Genomic DNA, 22203 nt, shown 5'->3' with positions numbered 1-22203 from the left:
TTTAGGTGTGATGACCACTGGTTCACATCCTCCGATCAAACCTACATCATGTCTGTGTGTGAGTCACAGGGAAGCAGGACTTCCTGTAAGGCTGAGTGTTGGGTCAGAGCGTCCTCTGAAAAATAATAATAAAAACAGAAGCATGTAGTGTGCGTCATTAGAATGCGGAGGCACCAAGTTCACTGTTTGCTGAGGGGCAGACGGGCAGAATAAAAAGTTTTCAAAAAGTATGCAAAGTAGGTGAATACGTCACATGGGGTCGGAAGTCGTTCACCAGTCTCCACCCCGTTGACATCTGTTCACGGAAGGACCCACGTCCTGCATCTGTCTCCATCATGTTTTCACAGAGGGACATGTGGAACTGTAGAATAAAAATCAAAAATCTTTTTGTTTGTTAGTAAAAGAAAATCGCAAGCCAGACCTGTGTTCATCCCAAAAGAGGGAAGTTGAGGTCAGTTTGTCAGTGTGTGTGTGTGTGAAATCATAAATCTTCAAACCTGTCTTCAGGACCAGAAGACACATGTGCTGTACAGGACAGGTCAGATGCGTCTCTGGAGGTCGTATCACATGGGGAAACAAGCTGTAATGCAGCCTGTGTGAGGGCCTCAGTTACAGCCCCCCCTCAGCAGCCAATGATAATGTCAGGAACACACAGAGGAGGACCCAAATGCACAGTGCGGACGAGGATTATAGTTAACAAACAGCGTTTATTACTCAAACGTAGTCAGGCGATCCAGGTCATACACATGAAGGCTCAGTTCAAAGGCACAAAAGAGACAGGCAGGATTAGGTCCGGGAAACATGCAGGAGTTTGGTACGCAAGTAAACACAGCAGAGGTACAGACTAGGGCTAGGGAAAACTCAATGGTCAGACAGTCGTAAGGTTTACCACAAGATCCAAGGCGAAGGTACAGACAGGGTGTTGGCAGGAATCGGCAGTCAGGTACGGACAGGATCGTGCAACAAGTTTAGCTTATACGGCAATGCTGGAAAGTGGGAAACTGAGACTCGACAATCTGGCGAGGTACTGGGGTGCGAGGTGGTGCTTAAAAACACAGTGAACTGATTACTAATGAAGTGCAGGTGTGGATAATGACCGGTGGAAACGGGGAAAGCTGTGACATACGGTAAACAGGAAGTGAAGCTAGAACAGAAACAGAAACCGGGAGTACTACCAAAATAAAACAGGAAATGGAAATGGAACCAAAACATGATGACATGGCTGACAAACTAAGTCCTTACAAAAATAAAAGCAGAACTAGAACCGGATCGTGACAGATAAGAGCACAGCTGAGCTGAAGTTAACACCAACAAAAGAGGGATTATTTAGAATGTCTGTAGATGTAACCTGCACTCCGTCTGGAGTGGAAATCAATCAAATACCTAAACTACACATGAGATCTCTTCCTAAAAATTTAACTGGGCATAAGTTTGAAAGCAAAAATAAATCTTAAGGTGTCTTGCTTTCAGAAGTTGCACAAGACAGTGAAAGAATAAGTTTTTCTTTAATAGTCTGGTACATACAGTACAGTAATTATTATTATTTCTCTCTAATAGTCCTCTTACCTTTAATAGTCATTAATAGTCTGTTTCAGTCGGTTTCAGTCTTCCTATAGTTTGTTTTGTTTTTCTATAGTCTGATTGTTTCTTTTTGTTTTCTATAGTCTTCTAGTCTGGCCAGACAAACCTATATTGTGCACAAATCTTTTTAGAAACATGGAGGATTTTATTACTGAATGTGTTGCAAATTAAAATTCTTTAAACCCATCAGACTGTAAAGTCATGCAGAAGTTGTCATTTAGCTGTTTGTCATCATTTTAAAATCACTCTGTGGGATTTTTTTAAGCAAAAAGTGATTCTTCATTGCGAGCAGATAAGCATGAACATGAATTTGAGCGTGTATCAGCTGTAAGTGTGTTTCTTCATTGCGTGTATGAATGTGTGTGTGTGTGTGTGTGTGTGTGTGTTTGTGGTATCGTCTTCTACGTCACGTGAAAAGGAACCGTCACCTTCCTCCTTCACCAACAATCAGTCTCATGTGAGCGCCAGTGGGTGAAGCCTGACGTAGATGGGACAGTTGTTCTTCCAATGCGATGACAGACCTTTCCTGGATCCTCGGATGCAGCTCTATTGGGCCAATCACGTCTGAAGCCTCTTGTTGTTTCAACCAGTGTCTGTGTCAGAGCACGTCTTCTCAGATGGAGCTCACTCTGCTGTTGCTCTGTCCTTGTTTTCCTTTGCTGATTGTCATTAGCAGGTGTCTGTGTCAGACACACTGTATGACAGTTTTACAGCCTCTGAAGCTTCAGACACAGTCCTTTCCTGCTGGTGCAGGGCTTGTACTAGCTGGTTCATCTGATGAGCCCAGAACGTGATGGCTGCAGACGTTGCGCTCAGTTCTGCATTAGGATAGAGAGCAGAAACAATGGGAGCATTCGCTCTTGACATGATATGTGTGTGTGTGTGGTGTGTGTGGCAGAGTAAAAACCATTCTTCCCCAGAGTTGTTATTTTCTTTCTTTCTGTTACTTCTCATCTCTCTTTTGTTTCTTTTTAGAGGTTTAGTTTTGATAGTTTTGCTTTTTCAAATCTCATCTTTTGTGTCTAATTTTTCTTTTAAGGTGAATATGTCTTTTACACTAAGTGATTCTCCTTTTGAAACCATAACCAGTTTCCCACTCATTGAAACATGAAACCCACTAATAACCATATTTACTTTTTACTTTTGTAATGCTGCTGTGTGGTGGTGGAGACTTAGATCGCCCCGAACCCATCTTTCAGAGTCCCGGCGGTTTCCTGCCTTAGATTTTTGTGTGTTCCGGCCGGAACCTTTTCCAAATTTCTCTTCCACGGACGTCTCCGTAGAAAGGGAACCGCTCAGATCAGCAACAGAGTTCTCGGAAGTGCTCCCTCACCGTCAGGCCCCTCCAAGACCCGGGTCCCTCGTCTCTCGAAAACACTTCACTCTGCAAACGCGCTCCGTCTTTCAGAAGCCGTCTTTTATTTCTTGTCCACTCCCGTTGGACTGCGCTCAGATCTGCACACTGGTCTGTATCCTCAGTACAGACGAAAGCTCGGTTCCACGAGCCAACCCTTAGCAACCACCGTCTCAGCCACCAGGGCAGACTTTGACCTAATTAATTTTACCCGAATATTAAATTTTAAAATTATAAGATTTTTTTTTGTTTGATCCTAATATTATATTTTGGATGTTTTCAGCCAAATAGTTGTTTTAGAAATATTATTATCTCTAGTCCTAATCATGTTTTCTTTTGTCGTTGTATGTTTAGTCTAGTAGGGGATGTTTTAGAATTAATTGTTATTTGCCTTACTTTCCCTAAACCAAATGATCAGAGCCAAGTAAACCCCGAATAACTGAAACCAATTTCAAACCCGTTTTTTTTTTTTTTTTCTTCAATAAGTCACAACAAAACGGATTCTCTCTCACCGAGCTGAGTAGAGGTTGGATTTTGTGTTCGCTGGATCTCGTCAGAGGCGATCCAGACGGATGAGCAGTCCTCCCAGCTCTAAATGTCTGTAGAGGTTTGGAGGCTGAATGGACCTAGTCCTCAGGACTATCGTCCCTGGTCACACCGCCCAGACGACCTGCAGAGGATCCTGTTCGTAGACGCCAATTTCTGTGGTGGAAATTTTCCATAAAGAAGCAGATGAGAGAGTTGTCCTTTAGTGCGATTTATTAAAATAATAAAGAAAATAAAAATAATGGGGAAAGCAAATAAAAAGCATGGATGTTGATCGTGCACATCAACAAACCAAAAACCAGCTGGGGAGATCAGTGCACACACCACGGAGGTGTGATGCAAATAACCCACAAACCTCAAGTTGCTTCTGCCTTTTAACCCCTTTGTCTGGCTCTGGTGGAATGTCTCTCTGCAGCAATGGAATTGTTTGTGCCACCTTATCTTGCTGTGAGTGAGAATGTTTGCTTTCTCACTTCTGCATCATCATGTCTTGTTATCCAAAGGAAGGAACACCAAGCTTCGAAGACAAGATGCATTCGCTTTAACAGCCTTGGGTCCGGTGGGGAGTCAGATAGGATGGAGCCAGAGTCTGGGTGTAAAAGACAAACATATATCATAAATTATTAATCAGTCAAATGGAACATCAGATGTTTAGACTTGATGTACGACAGGGCGCAAGAGATTATTTGATTGCGTAAGAATGTTCAGTATTGCACCTAACCAGCACATGACGACTGTGTTGGATAAGAAATAGTACAAAAGCAAAATTTTTCCATTACACAGGCTACTTTAAAACAGCTCAATACACCCTAAAAACACAGTTGCAAATGCCTTGGTTTAAACTAGTTTTCTTATAGCCTGAAAAGCTTTAGAAAAGTTTTAGAGTTTCTGCATTGGTTCCTATTAGAGCAGCCTCTAATGGTCATGTTCTGATTCCAAGATTCTGTCAAACAGCTAAATACACCCTTAAAGCACAGTTGCAATTGCCATGGTTAAAAACAAGTGTTCAAATGGCCTGAAAAGCTCAAAAACAATGTTTTAGTGTTTCTGCATTGGTTTCCATTAGAACAGCCTCAGAACAGCCTCAGTATTCTGATGCCAGAATACTGTCAAACAGCTCAATGCATCCAAAATGTACAGTTGCATATGCCATGGTTTAAACTAGTGTTCTTATGACCTGAAAAGCTCCAAAACGATGTTTTGGTGTTTCTGCATTGGTGTCTAACATTACAGCCTCTAGTGGTCATTTTCTGGTGCCAGGCTACTTTAAAACAGCTCAATACACCCTAAAAGCACAGTTGCAATTGCTGTGGTTTAAACTAGTGTTCGTATGGCCTGAAAAGCTCAAAAACAATGTTTTAGTGTTTCTGCATTGGTTTCCATCAGAACAGCGTTCAATGGTCATGTTCTGATGCCAGAATACTGTCAAACAGCTCAATGCATCCTAAGTGTACAGTTGCATATGCCATGGTTTAAACTAGTGTTCTTATGACCTGAAAGGCCCCAAAACTGTGTTTTAGTGTTTCTGCATTGGTTTCCATTAGAACAGCCTCTACTGGTCATGTTCTGATGCCTGATGTTTCTGCATTGTTTTTTAACATTACAGCTTATAATGGTCATGTTATGATGCCAGATGCCCTGTCAATTAGCCCAATACACCCTAAAAGCACGGTTGCAATTGCCGTGGTTTAAACTGAGGCATGGAGAGAACCCCTTTTTGGTGCAACACGAGAGCGAGCCATCAGGAAAGGCAGATGCACATGAACTTTGCTCGTCACCATTCTCATATAAGCCACTGCGCCGTATGCCTGTTCAGATGCATCACAGAATATGTCAATCTCTGTTTTATCCTGGTTAAGCCAAAGCTCAGCACTCGTAGATCTGATGTCTTCAGGTAGGTGGCTAATAGCTAACTGCTCCTCACTCTGACCGTTGTCTCTGGTGTGGTGCTGCAGTGCAAAGGTTGCACAGCAGGGGCTGCAGGTTGTGCCAAAGGGAAGGACCTGCCATTCGGAGACTGTGACAGGTCCGTCTGTGTGTAGGTTACGCCACACAAAGTGCAGTAGGGAGCGGTTCTCAGGAAGCAGGCGGACCTGGTGGAACATGCCTTTGATATCACTAATTGCTCACTGAATTGCTCACTAATTGCTCACTGAATCTCAGGAGGACACCAAGAAGGGAGGGTCCCAAGGTTGGGACAGTTCGGAGATGTTCATTCAGGGTTTGGCCCTTGTGCTGCAAGGAACAGTTGAACACCAGATTAGGCTTGCCATTATGACTGACCAGGTGGTGTGGGATGTACCAGGATTCTGCTGCTTGGTTCACCTCTCCAGGAGACTGCTTGACCACAGAGCCAGCTTGAACCAGCTTCTCGATCTCTGCGCTGTAGATCTTAGCTCGATCTGGATCTTTCTTAAGCCTTCTCTCCACACTCCTCAAGTTAGGCATGACAGCATCAGGGGTGGCTTGCAGGTGCAGCATGTCCTTTCGCCGGAGTAGGAGCGTGGCATAGCGATGTATACCCCCCACCTCTACACGGACGGTGCTTGTCTCAAGCAGGTCAATGGCTCGTTTATCTTCTCTGGAGCGAGTTACTATCTTGTAACTATCTTTCACTGGAATAACATCTGCCTGCCAGAGCTTCTCCAAATGTCTAGATAGTTCATTCACCTGAGGGGAGAGAGTGGTGGTGAACAGGCACTGCTGTGGCTGGGAAAGTGGGTGGAAAAGGCTTGAAGGGCCCTGCAATGTCCAGCCTAATCTGGTGCACATTGCTGCAGGACCTTCAGGAGGACCAAAGCGTATCGGCTCAATTGGAGTGATGAGCTGTGGATGGTCACTACCAATCAGTAGCAGAGGTTTAACCTTTTTGAAGGTGCTCAGTACTGTCTGCGGGCAATAGCGTCTCTAAGGCAATTCTGAGGCGAGCAAATTCCCCTGGATCATGACGTGTGAGATTTGGAATGCTGGCGGCAGTGATCTCTGATCTGCTGGAGCTCGCCATGGTAGATAGTGAAAAGATTGAGGAATGGGGGTTTGCACCTCTGGCTTAGGCTGTATTAGAGTGGACTGAGCTGGCATCTCATATGGTGTAGATGATATCTGCAGGGGGTGGGGAGCAAACACTGACTTGTGCTTAAGTTCAGCTGGGTGTTTAGCTTGTTGTTTCTGCTGAGTGGGAAAAGAGTCTCTCTTCAGGATCTGAAGCTCCTTCATCCTGGTCTCAAGGTGCTCTAAAACTGGAGTCTGACTGGAAACTGGTTCCTCTTTAACTTCAACTGACCAGGGATGGGGTGGATGCCAATCATCCTCTTCCAGACAGGGGTCTGACTTTTTGGGGACCTCTGGCGGTGGAGGTAGTGGTAGGCTCCCAGCACAGTTGACACTCTCAGTGTTGACACTATCTATATGGTGTTGTGAGCTGTGACCTGTGGGGTCATAGTCTTGCATCCACTCGCTGCCTCTATAGGAGCGATGATCAGGAGAGTAACTAGCATCAACCGCTGGTGGTATCATTTCACTCCCTGGCTGGTGATATTGTGTCTGGGAAGGTCAACTTCATAATCCTTATAACTTATGAATCCTTATGCCCGGAACACCTCCCCAGGGAGGCGTCCAGGAGGCATCCAAATCAGATGCCCGATCTACCTCAACTGGCTTCTCTCGATGTGGAGGAGCAGCAACTCTACTCCGAGCTCCTCCCGGGGGACAGAGCTCCTCACCCTATCTCTAAGGGAGCGCCCAGCCACCCTACGGAGGAAGCTCATTTCAGCTGCTTGTATCCGTGACCTTGCCCTTTCGGTCATGACCCAAAGCTCATGACCATAGGTGAGGGTAGGAACGTAGATTGACCGGTAAATTGAGAGCCTTTCAGCTCAGCTCCCTCTTTACCACTATGGACCGACATTACTGCAGCCGCCGCACCGATCTGTCTGTCAAACTCACGCTCCCTCCTTCCCTTACTCTCGCCCAAGTAACAACTTGGGGTAGGAACTCTCCTCCAACCTGGAGAGAGCAAACCACCTTTTTCCGGTCAAGAACTATGGTCTCAGATTTGGAGGAACTGATTCTCATCCCAGCCGCTTCACACTCAGCTGCAAACCGCACCAGCGCAAGCTGGAGGTCTTGGCCCGATGAAGCCAACGGGACAACATCATCTGCAAAAAGCAGGGATGCTATCCTGTGGTCCCCAAACCAGACCCCCCCGGCTCCTGGCTGCGCCTAGAAATTCTGTCCATAAAAATGATGAACAGAACCGGTGACAAAGGCCAGCCCTGCCGAAGTCCAACTTGCACCGGGAACAGGTCTGACTTATTGCTTGGGATGCGAACCAAGCTCCTGCTCCGGTGGTAAAGAGATTGAACAGCCCTTACTAAAGAGCCCTGGACTCCATATTCCCGGAGCACCCCCCACAGGATGTCACGAGGGACGTGGTTGAATGCCTTCTCAAGATCCACAAAACACATGTAGACTGGCTGGGCAAACTCAAACTCAAGCACCCTGCTGAGGGTATAAAGCTGGTCCAGCGTTCAACGACCAGGTCGAAAACCCCATTGTTTCTCCTGTATCCGAGGTTCGACTATAGGCCGAATTCTCCTCTCCAGTACCCTGGCTTTCCCAGGGAGGCAGAGAAGTGTGATCCCCGTATAGTTGTCTCCTGTCCCCCTTTTTATGAAGAGGGACAACCACCCCAGTTGTCCAGTCCAGAGGAACTGTCCCCCTCGTCCACGCGATGTTGCAGAGGCGTGTCACCCAAGACAGCCCCACAACATCCAGAGATCCATACAGAGACTTGAGGTACTCAGGACAGATCTCGTCCAACCCTGCTGATCTGCCACCGAGGAGCTTACTAACTACCTCGGTGACCCCAGCCTGGGTGATGGGCGAGCCCGCCTCTGAGTCACCTGCCCCTGCTTCCACTGTCCAATAACATTCCCAGTTCAGGTCAACAGCTCCCCACCTCCACTGAAAACAGAGTTGGTAAAGGACTGCTTCACCCTCCAAAGGTCATCCAGACCTGGTAGGACTCCTTCTTCAGCTTGATGGTGTCCCTTACCCCCGGCGTCCACCACCGGGTTTGGGGATTACCACCACGACAGGCACCGGAGACCCTGCGCCCACAGCTCCGAACGTGACAATTGAGGCAGAGAACATGGTCCACTCGGACTCTATGTCTCCAGCCTACCTAGGAATCTGGTCGAAGCTCTCCTGGGAGTGTGAGTTAAAGGTCTGTCTGACAGTGTTCAGCCAGACGAGATCAGATTATGAATACCACAACTACTCAAATGTGAAATCCAAAATCTCTGTCAAATAAAACTGCCCATTGATCAACAAATTATCATACTGCTGTTAAAAGTACATACCTTTGCTCCTGAGGTGAGCCAACAACTCTTCTACAAGGTAGTAGTGTGTCCAAAGCCTGCAGTGGCGTGTCAGTCTGAGACAGCAACCTCCTTGCATTTTGGTAGCTGGGATGCACCAGCCTGTATAAAAAAACGAGAACGCAGTAACAACATACGTGTTAGACTTTAAAAGAACTTGTCATAACCCAAATTCAAAGGTCTACTTGGGCTACAACACACACATGACAGGCTCGGTAGTAATTAGAAACACAGCCGACTCTCACAACTTACTATTGCAGCCAAACCCAAGTTGTACTGGACGTAATGTAGAGGGCTAGCGCTAGCCGCTAACGCTAGCCGCTAACATGGCGCTAGTAGCTAAAATGTGAGCTGAGTAAATGACCTCAATGCCGTATATCACACAATTCGAACCGGAAAAATGCTGAGGCTTGGATTCATCCAAATTGCGTGGCAGCACCTTGCAACGCTGTCTCTCTCTCTGTCGCTAAGCTGTTAGTATAAACTGTTCTAGCCATTAGCATTCCTTACACAGGAGGGAAGCTAGATTACAAACAGTGAAACCTCTGCAGTACATACATCAAATAAGTATCAAGCATGTACTTACGTTTAGGAAAGCAGCATGTGGATCACATCTTGTAGGAATAGAGCCATTCTTTAACCTCAAGCCTAGTAATAAATATACCCTCGTTTTCAAAGCAGTCGGAGGTGAAATGGTGTCCACACACGAACAAGCATTTAGGCAGCGGTGCCAGCATCGGCCCATTTACAATAAAATTAATCCATAAAGTTCTCCTTTCTTGCTCCGCTGGTAAAAAGAAATTACTGCGATGCTGGATAATACAACCAACATCGGAGCACTTTCTGAACCCTAATGGCCCCATGTCAGTTCCTGTCGCAGTGAGTTTTTTTTTTCTTCTTCTTCTTCTAAGTTTACCGGCGGCTTGCATCCTAATTGTTGCATTACCGCCACCTATCGATATATGTACCTCTCATATTCTTTTCCCTAAACCAGTAACATTTAAAAATTTAAACAATGCTATCATTCCACATCCTGCTCCCCCAACTTCCAGCACCCACCTCAAACATATATCTTTGACTCCTGCTTCCCTTATACTCATACATACCCATTATAACATGTTCCACTCCCTCCACCTCGCCACAAAACTCACACCTCCCATCCACATGTCTCCCCATCAACCGTAGAGTGCTGTTCAGATACGTGTGCCCTATTCTTAATCTACTAATGACCTGTTCTCTTTTCTCCTTTTCTATACAATTTCCGTACTTTATCCTCTTTATCCCAATTGTCCTGCCACTCCTTCATAATCTTCACGCACATGGTTCATTTTCGCTGATTTCAGTCGACTGTCAGTGCCCTTTCTGACGCTGATCACACACGTATCAAACCCTCATGAGCCAACTGTCAGCAGCCCCCCTCCTTGGTCTGTCTGGGGAAGGTGTTAAAAGACTTTGGTATCTGTCCTGTATACCTGTACATCTGACCTGGGTCAAATACCAGATATAGGCACAATTCTGAGAACAGGACATAGATCTGATAATGTCAGTTCTACACTGTTTGCTAGGGCAGACAGACAGACAGACAGACAGACAGACAGACAGACAGACAGACAGACAGACAGACAGACAGACAGACAGACAGACAGACAGACAGACAGACAGACAGACAGACAGACAGACAGACTAAAAAGTCAACTAAAAAGTTGTGAAGACTTGAAAAGCTGACTTCATGTCAGAATTGAATGTTGTACTTACTTTTTTTAATCATAGATAAGCATCGGCAGCTCACGCTGCCAATCTACCTTCTGGAAGTTTATCAGTTACTAGCTGTATTAGGTTGAATTGGACTTTACTAATCTACCTAATGAAATCCTTAAAGTCTCATTCTATATATTCGGCCATATTCACTTGGATGTGGTGTGTGTCAGTCTGCCTGCTTCAGGTGCTGTTTTAAATTAAAAAAAATCAGCATTTGAATCTTCTAATCAAGCTTAGATGAACATAGAGAATAGATAGAGAGCTTCTGTTCAGACAGAACGACCAATCTACAGCACTAGTTAGACTGCTTTCACACCATCCCCTTCTCTCCAAAGCACCAGAGTCCTGCAGTGCTGTTACCTGATGTGATGTAACCAGATACATTTGTGAACTACTTAAACAGAAGATTCTTCAGAGATCCATCACTTCAAAGAGCCTAGTGGTTAAAGCACACAACTTCCCACCCACAGTTTTTTAAACAAACTGTTTTTGTTAGTTGGTGGTTTAATATAAGAAACTTTTTTAAATCCTGAAGCCATAAACTTAACACTTTCTTTTTAGCAAGTCTAATTTACAGATTTTATAAACATCCAGTTCATTTGACCATTTTCTAAACCAGGTTGTCTGAAAGTTGGGTACATTCTTTTAGAGCAGAAATGTTTCTCAAGGAGCTTCTACATGATATGTCCTTCATGAGGGACGTGGTTTTCACACCTTTTCACAGTTCTTTGTTCAACTGATAAGCCAGGTCTTTACATGTGTGAAGTGAAGCCTATTGTAAATAGAGGATAATGCCTAACATTACTCAGACTGAAGGTTCCTGCACTTTTGGTAATGTTTCTACTTTAAGAAAAGTCTGTGAATTAACTTAACTTAACTTAAAATTATTGAACCGTCACAATCAGCCCATTGTGGTAAGATTTGGCAGTAAAGGTCATTAAAATGACACAGAACTGAAAGAATATCAGCTGGCATAACTCTGGTAACACATGTATTCAGATGCCCATTTATTACTGGACATGGTGGATGAGGATGCTAATTTCCTGCTGTACAACCAGGCCCAGTGTCTGTCCATTCTTGAGGCACTGATGTGCTTTGCCTTGTCTGATTCTTCTCACCTTGTCAACAGAAAATGGGGTGCACAAATGTCTGTGTTTTGTGTCACTGGAATTTGTGTGGTAAACATAAGACACCAGCGGCAAGTTTACACCAGGAGTCTCTAGCTGGGAGCTTCTGTGGCTTAACCACTAGGCTGTGGTCCTCTGATGGTGACCTACTGTATAGACAGACATGAAATTTCTTCATACAGCATTATGTTAACTAAGCCTTGATTTGAGCGGAACCTTTAAAGTTATGGATCAATGAGGAATTTTCTTGTTAAGCAGTTTACAAATATATCTGGTTTTCATGGCTCAGGTGAAGTTGTGTGGAAGTTGAGTCATGTCAACTCTTTCAGTCTGGTGTCCTTCTTGGGGGAGGGTTCATCACACCTACTCACTTTTGTGTCTTTTGTTCACATAACGAGCCAGTTCTTTGCAAGTGTGAAGTGAAGCCAAACTGGAGGATAATATGGAACTCACCTCAGACTGAGGAAGCTTTTGGTCTTTGTCTGTTGTCATTTATTCCTGACTGGTTGAAAAGAAATGCCAGTAATTTTAATGCTAATCATTACAATACAGTACATAGTATAATTAGAACAAATACAAATGTTTGACTAAAGGGCATTTTATTCAAAACTGCTGTAATTTTCTACTTACTTATACGTAAATAACTTTAAGTTAACTACTTTACATTTAAGACACTCATTCTATTGCTGACTCTGTGTATTTATTGTGATCAGTTTAGGGTTACATACGTTCAGAGGTGCTGAAAACTAGCTTCAGGATGCCAAGAGGAAACCAGTAAAACAGTTTAGACAGAATGGTCAAATGAGCACTGAGTAAGTGCTTTAATATTTTCAACTGTTATTGTTTTGGCTTGCACCGTGAGGTTTGAGTAAAGTTAAGAGCTGCAGCTCTTAACTGTTGGAATGTTGGAATGTTGTGATAGAGTGAATATTGGTGTCAGAGACATCTACGGAGATTAAATATGCTGCCTCTCGCACCAATGATAGAATCCTACAAGACCTAAGGAATCTAAAGCTGAAATTAAATAATATAATTGATTGCAAAACTCAGTTTCACATAGACCGATTACGCTGGGAGAACTTTGACCATGCTAACAAATGTGGTCAATTTCTAGCTAACCAATTAAAAAATAATAAAGAGAAACAAATCATCTATTCAGTAACTAATAAGAAAGGGAATATTACTCATAATCCCCATGAAATAAATGATACCTTTAAAAACTTTTACCAAGAGTTATATACGTTCCAAATAGATCCATCCACCTCAGCCATAGAGGCTCTTCTGAATAAACTAGAACTGCCAAAGCTAAAGGAAGAACAATCCACAACTCTAGACTCATTGTTAACTTTGGCAGAACTACATGAAGCTCTGCAGGAGATGTCCAATAAAAAAGCTCCAGGACCAGATGGATTCCCAACTGAATTTTATAAAGAGTTCTGCTCCATGCTGGCACCCAATTTTTACAAAATGGTAGCTGAAATTAAACAACAGCATTCATTACCCACAAATATGAATTTTGCCTTCATAAGCCTGCTCCAAAAACCAAGAAAAGACCCTATAGTCCCATCGAGTTATAGACCAATTTCACGAATAAATTTAGATCTAAAAATAATGTGTAAAGCACTTGCTAGAAGATTAGAAAAAAACACTCCATATATGTTTCACTCTGATCAAACAGGCTTCATTAAAGGTAGAGAGTCAACAAACAATATGAACAGATTAATTAACTTAGTTGATTATGTCAACATCCATAAACTAGAGTCAGCCATCGTCTCCTTAGATGCAGAAAAAGCTTTCGATAGAGTAAACTGGAAGTTTCTTTTAGCCACTCTGCACAAATTCGGCATTGGGGAAACATTCATAAACTGGATCCAAATATTATACAGCTCAGCAAACGCCGCAGTCAGAACAAACAACCAGATCTCACCAAGGTTTAATCTGCATAGAGGGACAAGACAGGGCTGCCCACTTCCCCATCACTATTTGCAATATTTATTGAACCTCTAGCCGCAGCTATACGACAGCATGAAGGAATTACTGGAATATCGACCAAATCAGTAAATCATAAAATAAGTTTATATGCTGACGATGTGTTACTGTTTCTCCTGGAGCCACAGACGTCTCTTCCTACAACTATCAGCCTCATAGATGAATTCTCAGGACTTTCAGAATACTCTATTAACTGGACCAAATCTATAGTGCTACCGCTTAACCTTAAGGTGACTAACGTCTCTTATACCACACTCCATTCAGGGAACATTAAATACTTGGGCATTGAATTGTCGTCTAGGCTATCAGAGCTTATTGATCTAAACTATAATCCATTATTAAAACAAATAGAAGCCAACCTCAAAAGATGGCAGTCCTTACCCATTTAACTTATGGGAAGAATTTCCACCATAAAAATGATGATCCTGCCAAAAAATAATTACATATTCTCAATGATTCCAACTTAGCCAGCCCAGGCATGGTTTAAGACATTAGACTCCTACATCTCACAGTTTTTCTGGAAAACCAAGCCACCACGAATTAGTTTAAAAACTCTTCAAACTCTTCGGCCTAGAACTACCTAACTTCCACCACTATTTTCTTGCCAATAGACTGAACCATGTCCACAAATGGATAAAACCCATGCCAGCAGACTCCTCCTGGATAGACATTGAACAAACATTTTTCAAACATACACACTCGTCCAGGAATCTGGGGGCTCCTTCCGGGGGGGCCAGTAGACGGAGCCTTCCCATTGATGGCTCTGTCTGCTGGACCCCTAGCCACATACACATACATTTAGGGCCGGGGGTGGGCTCTTTCACTGGGGCCTGGGGCTGAGGCCAGTTGTGGCCTCGCCCACTGGCCCTGGTGGAGAGATCACCACCCAGTTTTAACTGCAAAAAGACATTTAGGGTGAGGGGGTGCACTGCTCAGGGGACACACCGTCAGCCAGCAGTCGTGCTCCTGGAGGTGTCACCCACCTTCAGTGCACTTTAGTTCCACACACTCACGTCCAAGCTGGGTTGCAGGGTTCTGGCGTACCTTTTCTGCTGCCCCTCTTGGGGGGCTTGGTCGGGGCTCAGGAGGAGCTGCGATCTCTGCCTGGGGCCACATGGACAGCAGACCGGATACCTACCCTCCCCACGAATGAGATCAAGCGAATGGTGTGGGAGCGAGAATGTATCTGAGAGTGCATTGGTTCACATATGATTGACTAGTTTGTTGTGAGAGAGTTTATGGTGTGTGTGTGTTGATGTGATGATGTGTGTTGTACATGTGGGTGGGTGTATGCGTCTGTGTTTGTGTGAGTTTGTATGCGTGTGGTGCGGTTGGAGTGTGGGGGGTCCGGTTTTCCACCCGGGGTACGATGATCGTCTGCCTGGGTGGTCTCTTTTCTGCTGCAGGCTGGTGTGGTGCCAGGGGATGAGGTCGGGCCAATGGGGTAGGCCCAGCTCCGCTCGTGTAGGGGTGGTGGACTGGGGGCGGATCCCACTCTGGGCACGGGGGCATCTCCTGGCGGGCTCCCTACGGACCGTGGGTCCTCGGGCTTTACTCTTTCAGGCCGGCCCTCCTGCTGGGGGGAGTGTTTGCCCCTGGTTCTCATGGGGCGAACAGCGTTGACCCCCGGTGGCCCACTCTGACCTCGCGTGCTGTCTCTGTGGCTGCTGCAGCTCTGCCTGGGGGGGCTCTGTGTGGGCGGCTTGGGTCGCAACACCTGCCCTCCTAGAACTGAAGGTGTGTGGGCTCCCTGGCTGCTAGGATTCTTCCCTCTGCTTGTTGGATGGGCGTAGTGGCCGACCCCCCCACATCACCCTGGCTTCCACAAGTGGCATTGTTCATGCACCAACGTCTGCCTCACCCTTTGGGTGAATAATATTAGGCTACAGCCTTACTAACCTTTTAGTGGGACACTTTCCAAAACCAACTGTAAGTATTACTGATACTTATCACTACCATTATCAATAATGTGTGAATATGGAAATTGTGGTGTTGTATGTCATGACTTTTATTAAGTAGTACGGGATATGTTTAACAATGCATATGTGTATGTATATGATATGTATATGTTTGTATGAGTATGTGCACATACCTTAACAGTATTATTGGTATTAGTATTAATCTCCAAGGTAAACCACAGTACAAAAGTTGTTTAGTTATGAATGTGTTAGCCTAAGGTACATCCCTGCTTCTTATTTATTTTGCTCCGATTGTTTACTTAACAGACTTGCTTGGTTTCAGCAGCTGGTTGCACCCCTTACAACCCCCCCCCACCACCACCCTCCCGCATACACACCCTAAAGCAGAAACTTAACCTGTCCACTAACACAGCAAAATCACACATATCTTGGATTAGCTAAATAAACCATTAAATAAACCATAAATCAAGAAGAGTACACATATTATATATATACTCCTCTTGTTAAAGCTGTCCATCACAATATGGCATTCAGCGTAAGATATGCTGCTTGCTAAACTGCTGGACAGAACAAAAAAAAAAACTGTTGGAATGTTGTGCACTAGCCTGGTTGGCAGCAACTTTATTACTAATAAAATAATTCATTTTATTCTTTTGTATGTAATATCGGCCGGCCACCTATCATCACAGAGACTCTTGGAAGGGACAACCATCTTGTTAAGCCAACCACTCACAGCAGATGAAGAAAAGAAGAGGGTTTTTGCTAAATTAATAATCTGTGGCTTTCTACTGTAAGAACTTTCTGCTTTTGATTCAAAATAAAAGGCTGCTAAATGACTTAGAAACAATGTCTTTATTCAAACAACCAAACAAATCCAAACAAATCACCAACTCAATGCGTCAAAACAACAAAATATAAATACCTAAAAACTGGTTAAACTTACACTGCATACAATAACTGACATACAATAGTACCATTAACACACCATCTCCCACACAGTGCCTCTCAGTCATTTGGCCTGCTACTTTACAAAACGGTAAGCATAAACTGCGTAAAATCTGAGTTTAAGGCTCTCTGACCTTTTTTTATTTCTCCTTTTAAACTATTCAGTTACTGTACATAGTTTTCTGTTTCTAAATTAGTATAGTTGAAACTTTACATTTGCATTTACAGGCGCTCTATCTTAACTTCAAGCACTAAAAAGACCTTAACGCATCAGTGAAGTTTAAGTATTTTCAAGGATGTCAAGTTTTTACAAACAGTGTTCATATGTTACTGCTTTCCACTAGGTGTCTAGGAGTCTCTTCCTAAAAGTTGAGGCTTCTCTGATGGGGATGCTGGTAATGAGTAATGTTACATCAAAGGATACCATGTCTGCCCTGTGACTCAGAATGTGAATGTGATGGTGTGGCCAATATGACATGAATTTTGTCTTAACTTTTGACAAATAAATGTCATTTGTGTCAGGAACGCTCGGGTGAGGACCCAAATGCACAGCGTACACAGGTTGACGGTGATCAAAAGGGTGGTTTATTCCAGGTTTAGGCAGAGACAGCGTCAGGGACAGGCAAGGTTCATACACGATCGATCAGCTAAACCAGGATACATGAAAACACGGCCGGACAGGAACAATGAACTGGGGGAACAACGATGACACACGAAACAACGACCTGGCAAGGTGCTGGGCTTAGAGGTGGTGCTTAAATACAAAGTGGGTGATGACTGATGAACTACAGGTGTGTACAATGACCGGGTGAAGCAGGAACAGCTGTGATGTAACGTAAACCGGAAGGTGAAGCTAGAACCAAAAACAGAGACTGTGAGATTACCAAAATAAAACAGGAACTACGGTGCTAAAACGGGACACAACAAGAAACAAAACCTCAGATCGTGACAGTACCCCCCTCCCAAGGGCGGATTCCAGACGACCAAAACAAAGAAAAGGAAAACGAGCAGGGCGGGCGGAGGGAGGACCGGCGGAGGGCAAGAACCAAAAACAACCCGCACGGAACACCGACAGGGCGGGCGGAGGGCGGACTGGGGGAGGGCAAAACGGGAACCCCCATCAAAACAAAACACACGCCGAACCTGACCGACCAGAAAAACAAAGAACGAGTCTCAATCAAAGAAAACTGCATTGGTTGTCCATGAGGTAAGTCCAGGGTGCATTAACAACAACAACAACAACAACCCAGTTGCTCAGCCGCCGCTGAGGCAGAGGGGCACACCCAGTGCCCTTGGGCTGGGCCAGCGTCCACGGGGATCCCCCCGAACGGCGATGTCCTCCTGGCGGACGCTGATCCAGGCGGTTGAGGAGTCGAGGCGGACGGCGCCGCAGGAGGCAGCGCCATCCAAGCAGCAGGATGCACCGAGGGCGAGGCCACCAGTCCGGCAGCAGAGACAGAGACGAGGCAGGAACCAGAGACGAAGACAGACGTGGGGACGAGGCAGGAACCAGAGGCGAAGACAGACGTGGAGACGAGGCAGGAACCAGAGGCGAAGACAGACGTGGGGACGAGGCAGGAACCAGAGGCGAAGACAGACGTGGGGACGAGGCAGGAACCAGAGGCGAAGACAGACGTGGAGACGAGGCAGTAACCGATGCAGGTGCGGCCGGAGCCGAGCCGCCAGGAACCGATGCAGGTGCGGCCGGAGCCGGGCCGCCAGGAACCGATGCAGGTGCAGCGGGAGCTGCGATGGGAACGACACCCTCCTGAAGGTCGGCAGGAACTGCGACGGGCGCGACCCCCTCCTGGAGGTCCGCCGGGACTGCGACGGGAACGACACCCTCCTGGAGGTCCGCCGGGACTGCGACGGGCGCGACCCCCTCCTGTAGGTCCGCCGGGACTGCGACGGGCGCGACCCCCTCCTGGAGGTCCGCCGGGACTGCGGCTGGCGCGACCCCCTCCTGGGGGTTCGCCGGGACTGCGGCTGGCGCGACCCCCTCCTGGAGGCCCGCCGGGACAGGAACAGGGACAGGAACTGGAACGGCCGCGACATGGCCGACAGGGACTGGGACAGGAACTGGAACGGCCGCGACATGGCCGACAGGGACTGGGACAGGAACTGGAACGGCCGCGACATGGCCGACAGGGACTGGGACAGGAACTGGAACGGCCGCGACATGGCCGACAGGGACTGGGACAGGAACTGGAACGGCCGCGACATGGCCGACAGGGACTGGGACAGGAACTGGAACGGCCGCGACATGGCCGACAGGGACTGGGACAGGAACTGGAACGGCCGCGACATGGCCGACAGGGACTGGGACAGGAACTGGAACGGCCGCGACATGGCCGACAGGGACTGGGACAGGAACTGGAACGGCCGCGACATGGCCGACAGGGACTGGGACAGGAACTGGAACGACCTCTACTTGGCCAACAGGGACTGGAACGACCTCTACTTGGCCGACAGGGACTGGAACGACCTGTACTTGGCCGACAGGGACTGGAACGACCTCTACTTGGCCGACAAGAACAGGGACTGGAACGACCTCAGCTTGGCCGACAAGAACAGGGACTGGAACGACCTCAGCTTGGCCGACAGGAACAGGAACGACCTCAGCTTGGCCGACAGGAACAGGAACGACCTCAACTTGGCCGACAGGAACAGGAACGACCTCAACTTGGCCGACAGGAACAGGAACGACCTCTACTTGGTCGACAGGAACCGGAACAGGGACAGGAACGGCGTCCATACTAGAGCCGGTGGCGCTGCTCTCAGGCTCCTCACAGGAGCCGGCGGCGCTGCCCTCAGGCTCCTCACAGGAGCTGGCGGCGCTGCCCTCAGGCTCCTGTGAGCCTGGAACCTGGACGGGACTCGACTGGGCTGGAACGTGGACGGGACTCGACTGGGCTGGAACGTGGACTAGAGACTGAACAGCGCGCGGCTGGACTGGAGACTGAACAGCGCGCGGCTGGACTGGGGACTGAACAGCGCGCAGCTGGACTGGGGACTGAACAGCGCGCGGCTGGACTGGGGACTGGGCAAAACACGGCTGAACTGGAGACTGGGCAAAACACGGCTGAACTGGAGACTGGGCAAAACACGGCTGAACTGGAGACTGGGCAAAACACGGCTGAACTGGAGACTGGGCAAAACACGGCTGAACTGGAGACTGAACAGCTCGCGACTGGACTGGAGACTGAACAGCTCGCGACTGGACTGGAGACTGAACAGCTCGCGACTGGGCTGGAGACTGAACAGCTCGCGACTGGGCTGGAGACTGAACAGCTCGCGGCTGGACTGGAGACGGGGGACCGCATGAGTGCAGGAAATCCTCCCAGCGGGGCAAACATGGAGCTGGGCAGGTTGAAGCAGAAACGACGGTCCGACGGGGCTGGGAGGAGGAAACCGGGGCCATCGGCGGTGCGACCGGCGCTGGCGTGGTGCGGAACGCTTCGCTTAACTCATCAAACCTTGCGCACAATCGCTCATAGAGGCGACGAACACTGGGGCGCTCTAACACGCTGTCCTCGTCCTCCAGAGTCAGTATCGCCACCTCCACGGCGCTGCGCTGGTTTTCTGGGTTACGCGCTCGTCGGTAATCCTCCGCGAGGATTTTAAAATAAACTTGGAGGTCGCTAGGTAACTCGGCGCAGGTAAACTCCATGCTCCCTCGGGTGAATAATACTCGCCGTTTAAAAAAAAGAAGCGAGAAAAAACAGTCACTGACCTGACTGGAGGCTGAGTGCTGGCTGGGTCCAAGTCTGGCCAGATCGTTCTGTCAGGAACGCTCGGGTGAGGACCCATATGCACAGCGTACACAGGTTGACGGTGATCAAAAGGGTGGTTTATTCCAGGTTTAGGCAGAGACAGCGTCAGGGACAGGCAAGGTTCATACACGATCGATCAGCAAAACCAGGATACATGAAAACACGGCCGGACAGGAACAATGAACTGGGGGAACAACGATGACACACGAAACAACGATCTGGCAAGGTGCTGGGCTTAGAGGTGGTGCTTAAATACAAAGTGAGTGATGACTGATGAACTGCAGGTGTGTACAATGACCGGGTGAAGCAGGAACAGCTGTGATGTAACGTAAACCGGAAGGTGAAGCTAGAACCAAAAACAGAGACCGGGAGATTACCAAAATAAAACAGGAACTACGGTGCTAAAACGGGACACAACAAGAAACAAAACCTCAGATCGTGACAATTTGTTGAAATCTTGTTAGCTAAAATAAATAGTAATACAAATGTGTTCATGAAATATCATAATTTAAAAGTATTTGTGGATTGAATTAGGGAATTGTTAAGTGGTAGTTTATGTAAACTGAGTCATAAGATAAATAAAAATAGAAATAGACAGATTTTGGTTTAAAGCCATTTTATTACTGTAGCAAACATCTTGCTGTAACATTCTTGATAAAGATGACCAAAAAATAGGCTAACTGACCTCTCTTTGTTACGGAAATTACTCTATAATAATAAAAAAGGTCAAACACCAATCAAAAGACAAATTCTCTCAAACAAAAGACTCTCTAGTGATAAAAATTTCAACACCAAAGCAATGCTAAGTAAGGAATGTGATAATCCAACTACACTATGAACCTTTTAAACCTAAATATGCCAACAAGAAATCAGCTATGCTTTGGATTTTTAAAAAACAGACACATCACTATAAAGATGTTAATAATAATAATAATAATAAACGGGGACAAACTAATAAGTCTGGCTCTGTTTTGGAGAAGTAGTTTTGCATAGAGTAATATAATATGTTATATTAGAATCAGAAACTCAATATAATTTCCTATTCTCCATTTATTTAACTTATTTTTCGTAGGAAAAGGGGCATTGTTCTGGATTTTTCTTTCTGACATGTTGTAAGACGATTTAACATTTACGACCAATTTAATTACCATTTACTACAGTACAATTATTATAAGTCAAGTTATTTGTAAGTCTAACAAGGTCAATAATTAAAAATCCAAAGCTCTCGTGAACGAAACTACAATTGTGTCAAGGTGAGTTATTGTAATATCATGTAACATGCAACATCTTTGTTTAGTCACATCCCACCATATGAAGTAAACACTAATTGATAATATTATAGGGAACAATGCCATCAAAATACACAAGGTTAAATATATGATAGTTAATCATTTACTAACAACATAAAATTTAATAATGGCGACGATGCCCCCGCGACCCGGCCCCGGATAAGCGGATGAAAATGGATGGATGGATGGATGGACTTTAATTTTGGTATCGCCAATGGTGATGCATAATGAGTAATAATGATGATTATCAATGAAGAGGAAAAACTACAAGAACTTTACAGTCAATATACTTTTTGTTTTTCTATTTTTCCAGGACTATAAGAAGGTGTTCATAGTTGAAAACACAGCACACTTTGTTCGACCTAGTAATATGTTTTTTTTCTGTATTCTATGGCATGAATAGGCATTAATGCACTTCTGCTTGAATTTGGCCTGCCTGTAGGTAGCTATTTTCTTTTTCACCCAATTTACTGCAGGTGTGCATTAATCCTTGACTAATATCACAGGACAATAAATATATATATATATATTTATATAAATT

General features: G+C 45.8%; 1 protein-coding gene across 8 annotated transcripts in view; it reads right to left on the bottom strand.

Moving 5' to 3' along the window:
- Positions 1 to 687: 687 nt before the first annotated feature.
- stxbp1b (syntaxin binding protein 1b) overlaps positions 688 to 22203 on the bottom strand; it is a 160048-nt gene continuing 138532 nt past the window's right edge. For 7 of the 8 annotated variants that reach the window (XM_055504157.1, XM_055504163.1, XM_055504162.1 and 4 more), the window contains 3 exons: positions 8845 to 8964; positions 3837 to 4070; positions 688 to 3637 (listed from right to left, as the gene is read on the bottom strand). Coding sequence is in view for 1 of the 8 variants with exons in the window: in XM_055504162.1 (XP_055360137.1) it covers positions 8914 to 8964 (51 nt within the window). In the remaining 7 variants the exon portion in view is untranslated. The remainder of the gene's footprint in view (positions 3638 to 3836; positions 4071 to 8844; positions 8965 to 22203) is intronic. The other variant, XM_055504156.1, reaches the window with a different exon arrangement.

The sequence above is a fragment of the Betta splendens genome, chromosome 19 (assembly GCF_900634795.4).
Source record: "Betta splendens chromosome 19, fBetSpl5.4, whole genome shotgun sequence".
NCBI classification, from domain to species: Eukaryota; Metazoa; Chordata; class Actinopteri; order Anabantiformes; family Osphronemidae; genus Betta; species Betta splendens.
The sequence above is the reverse complement of the archived record's forward strand: the minus strand, read 5'-3'. Positions and strand labels throughout refer to the sequence as shown.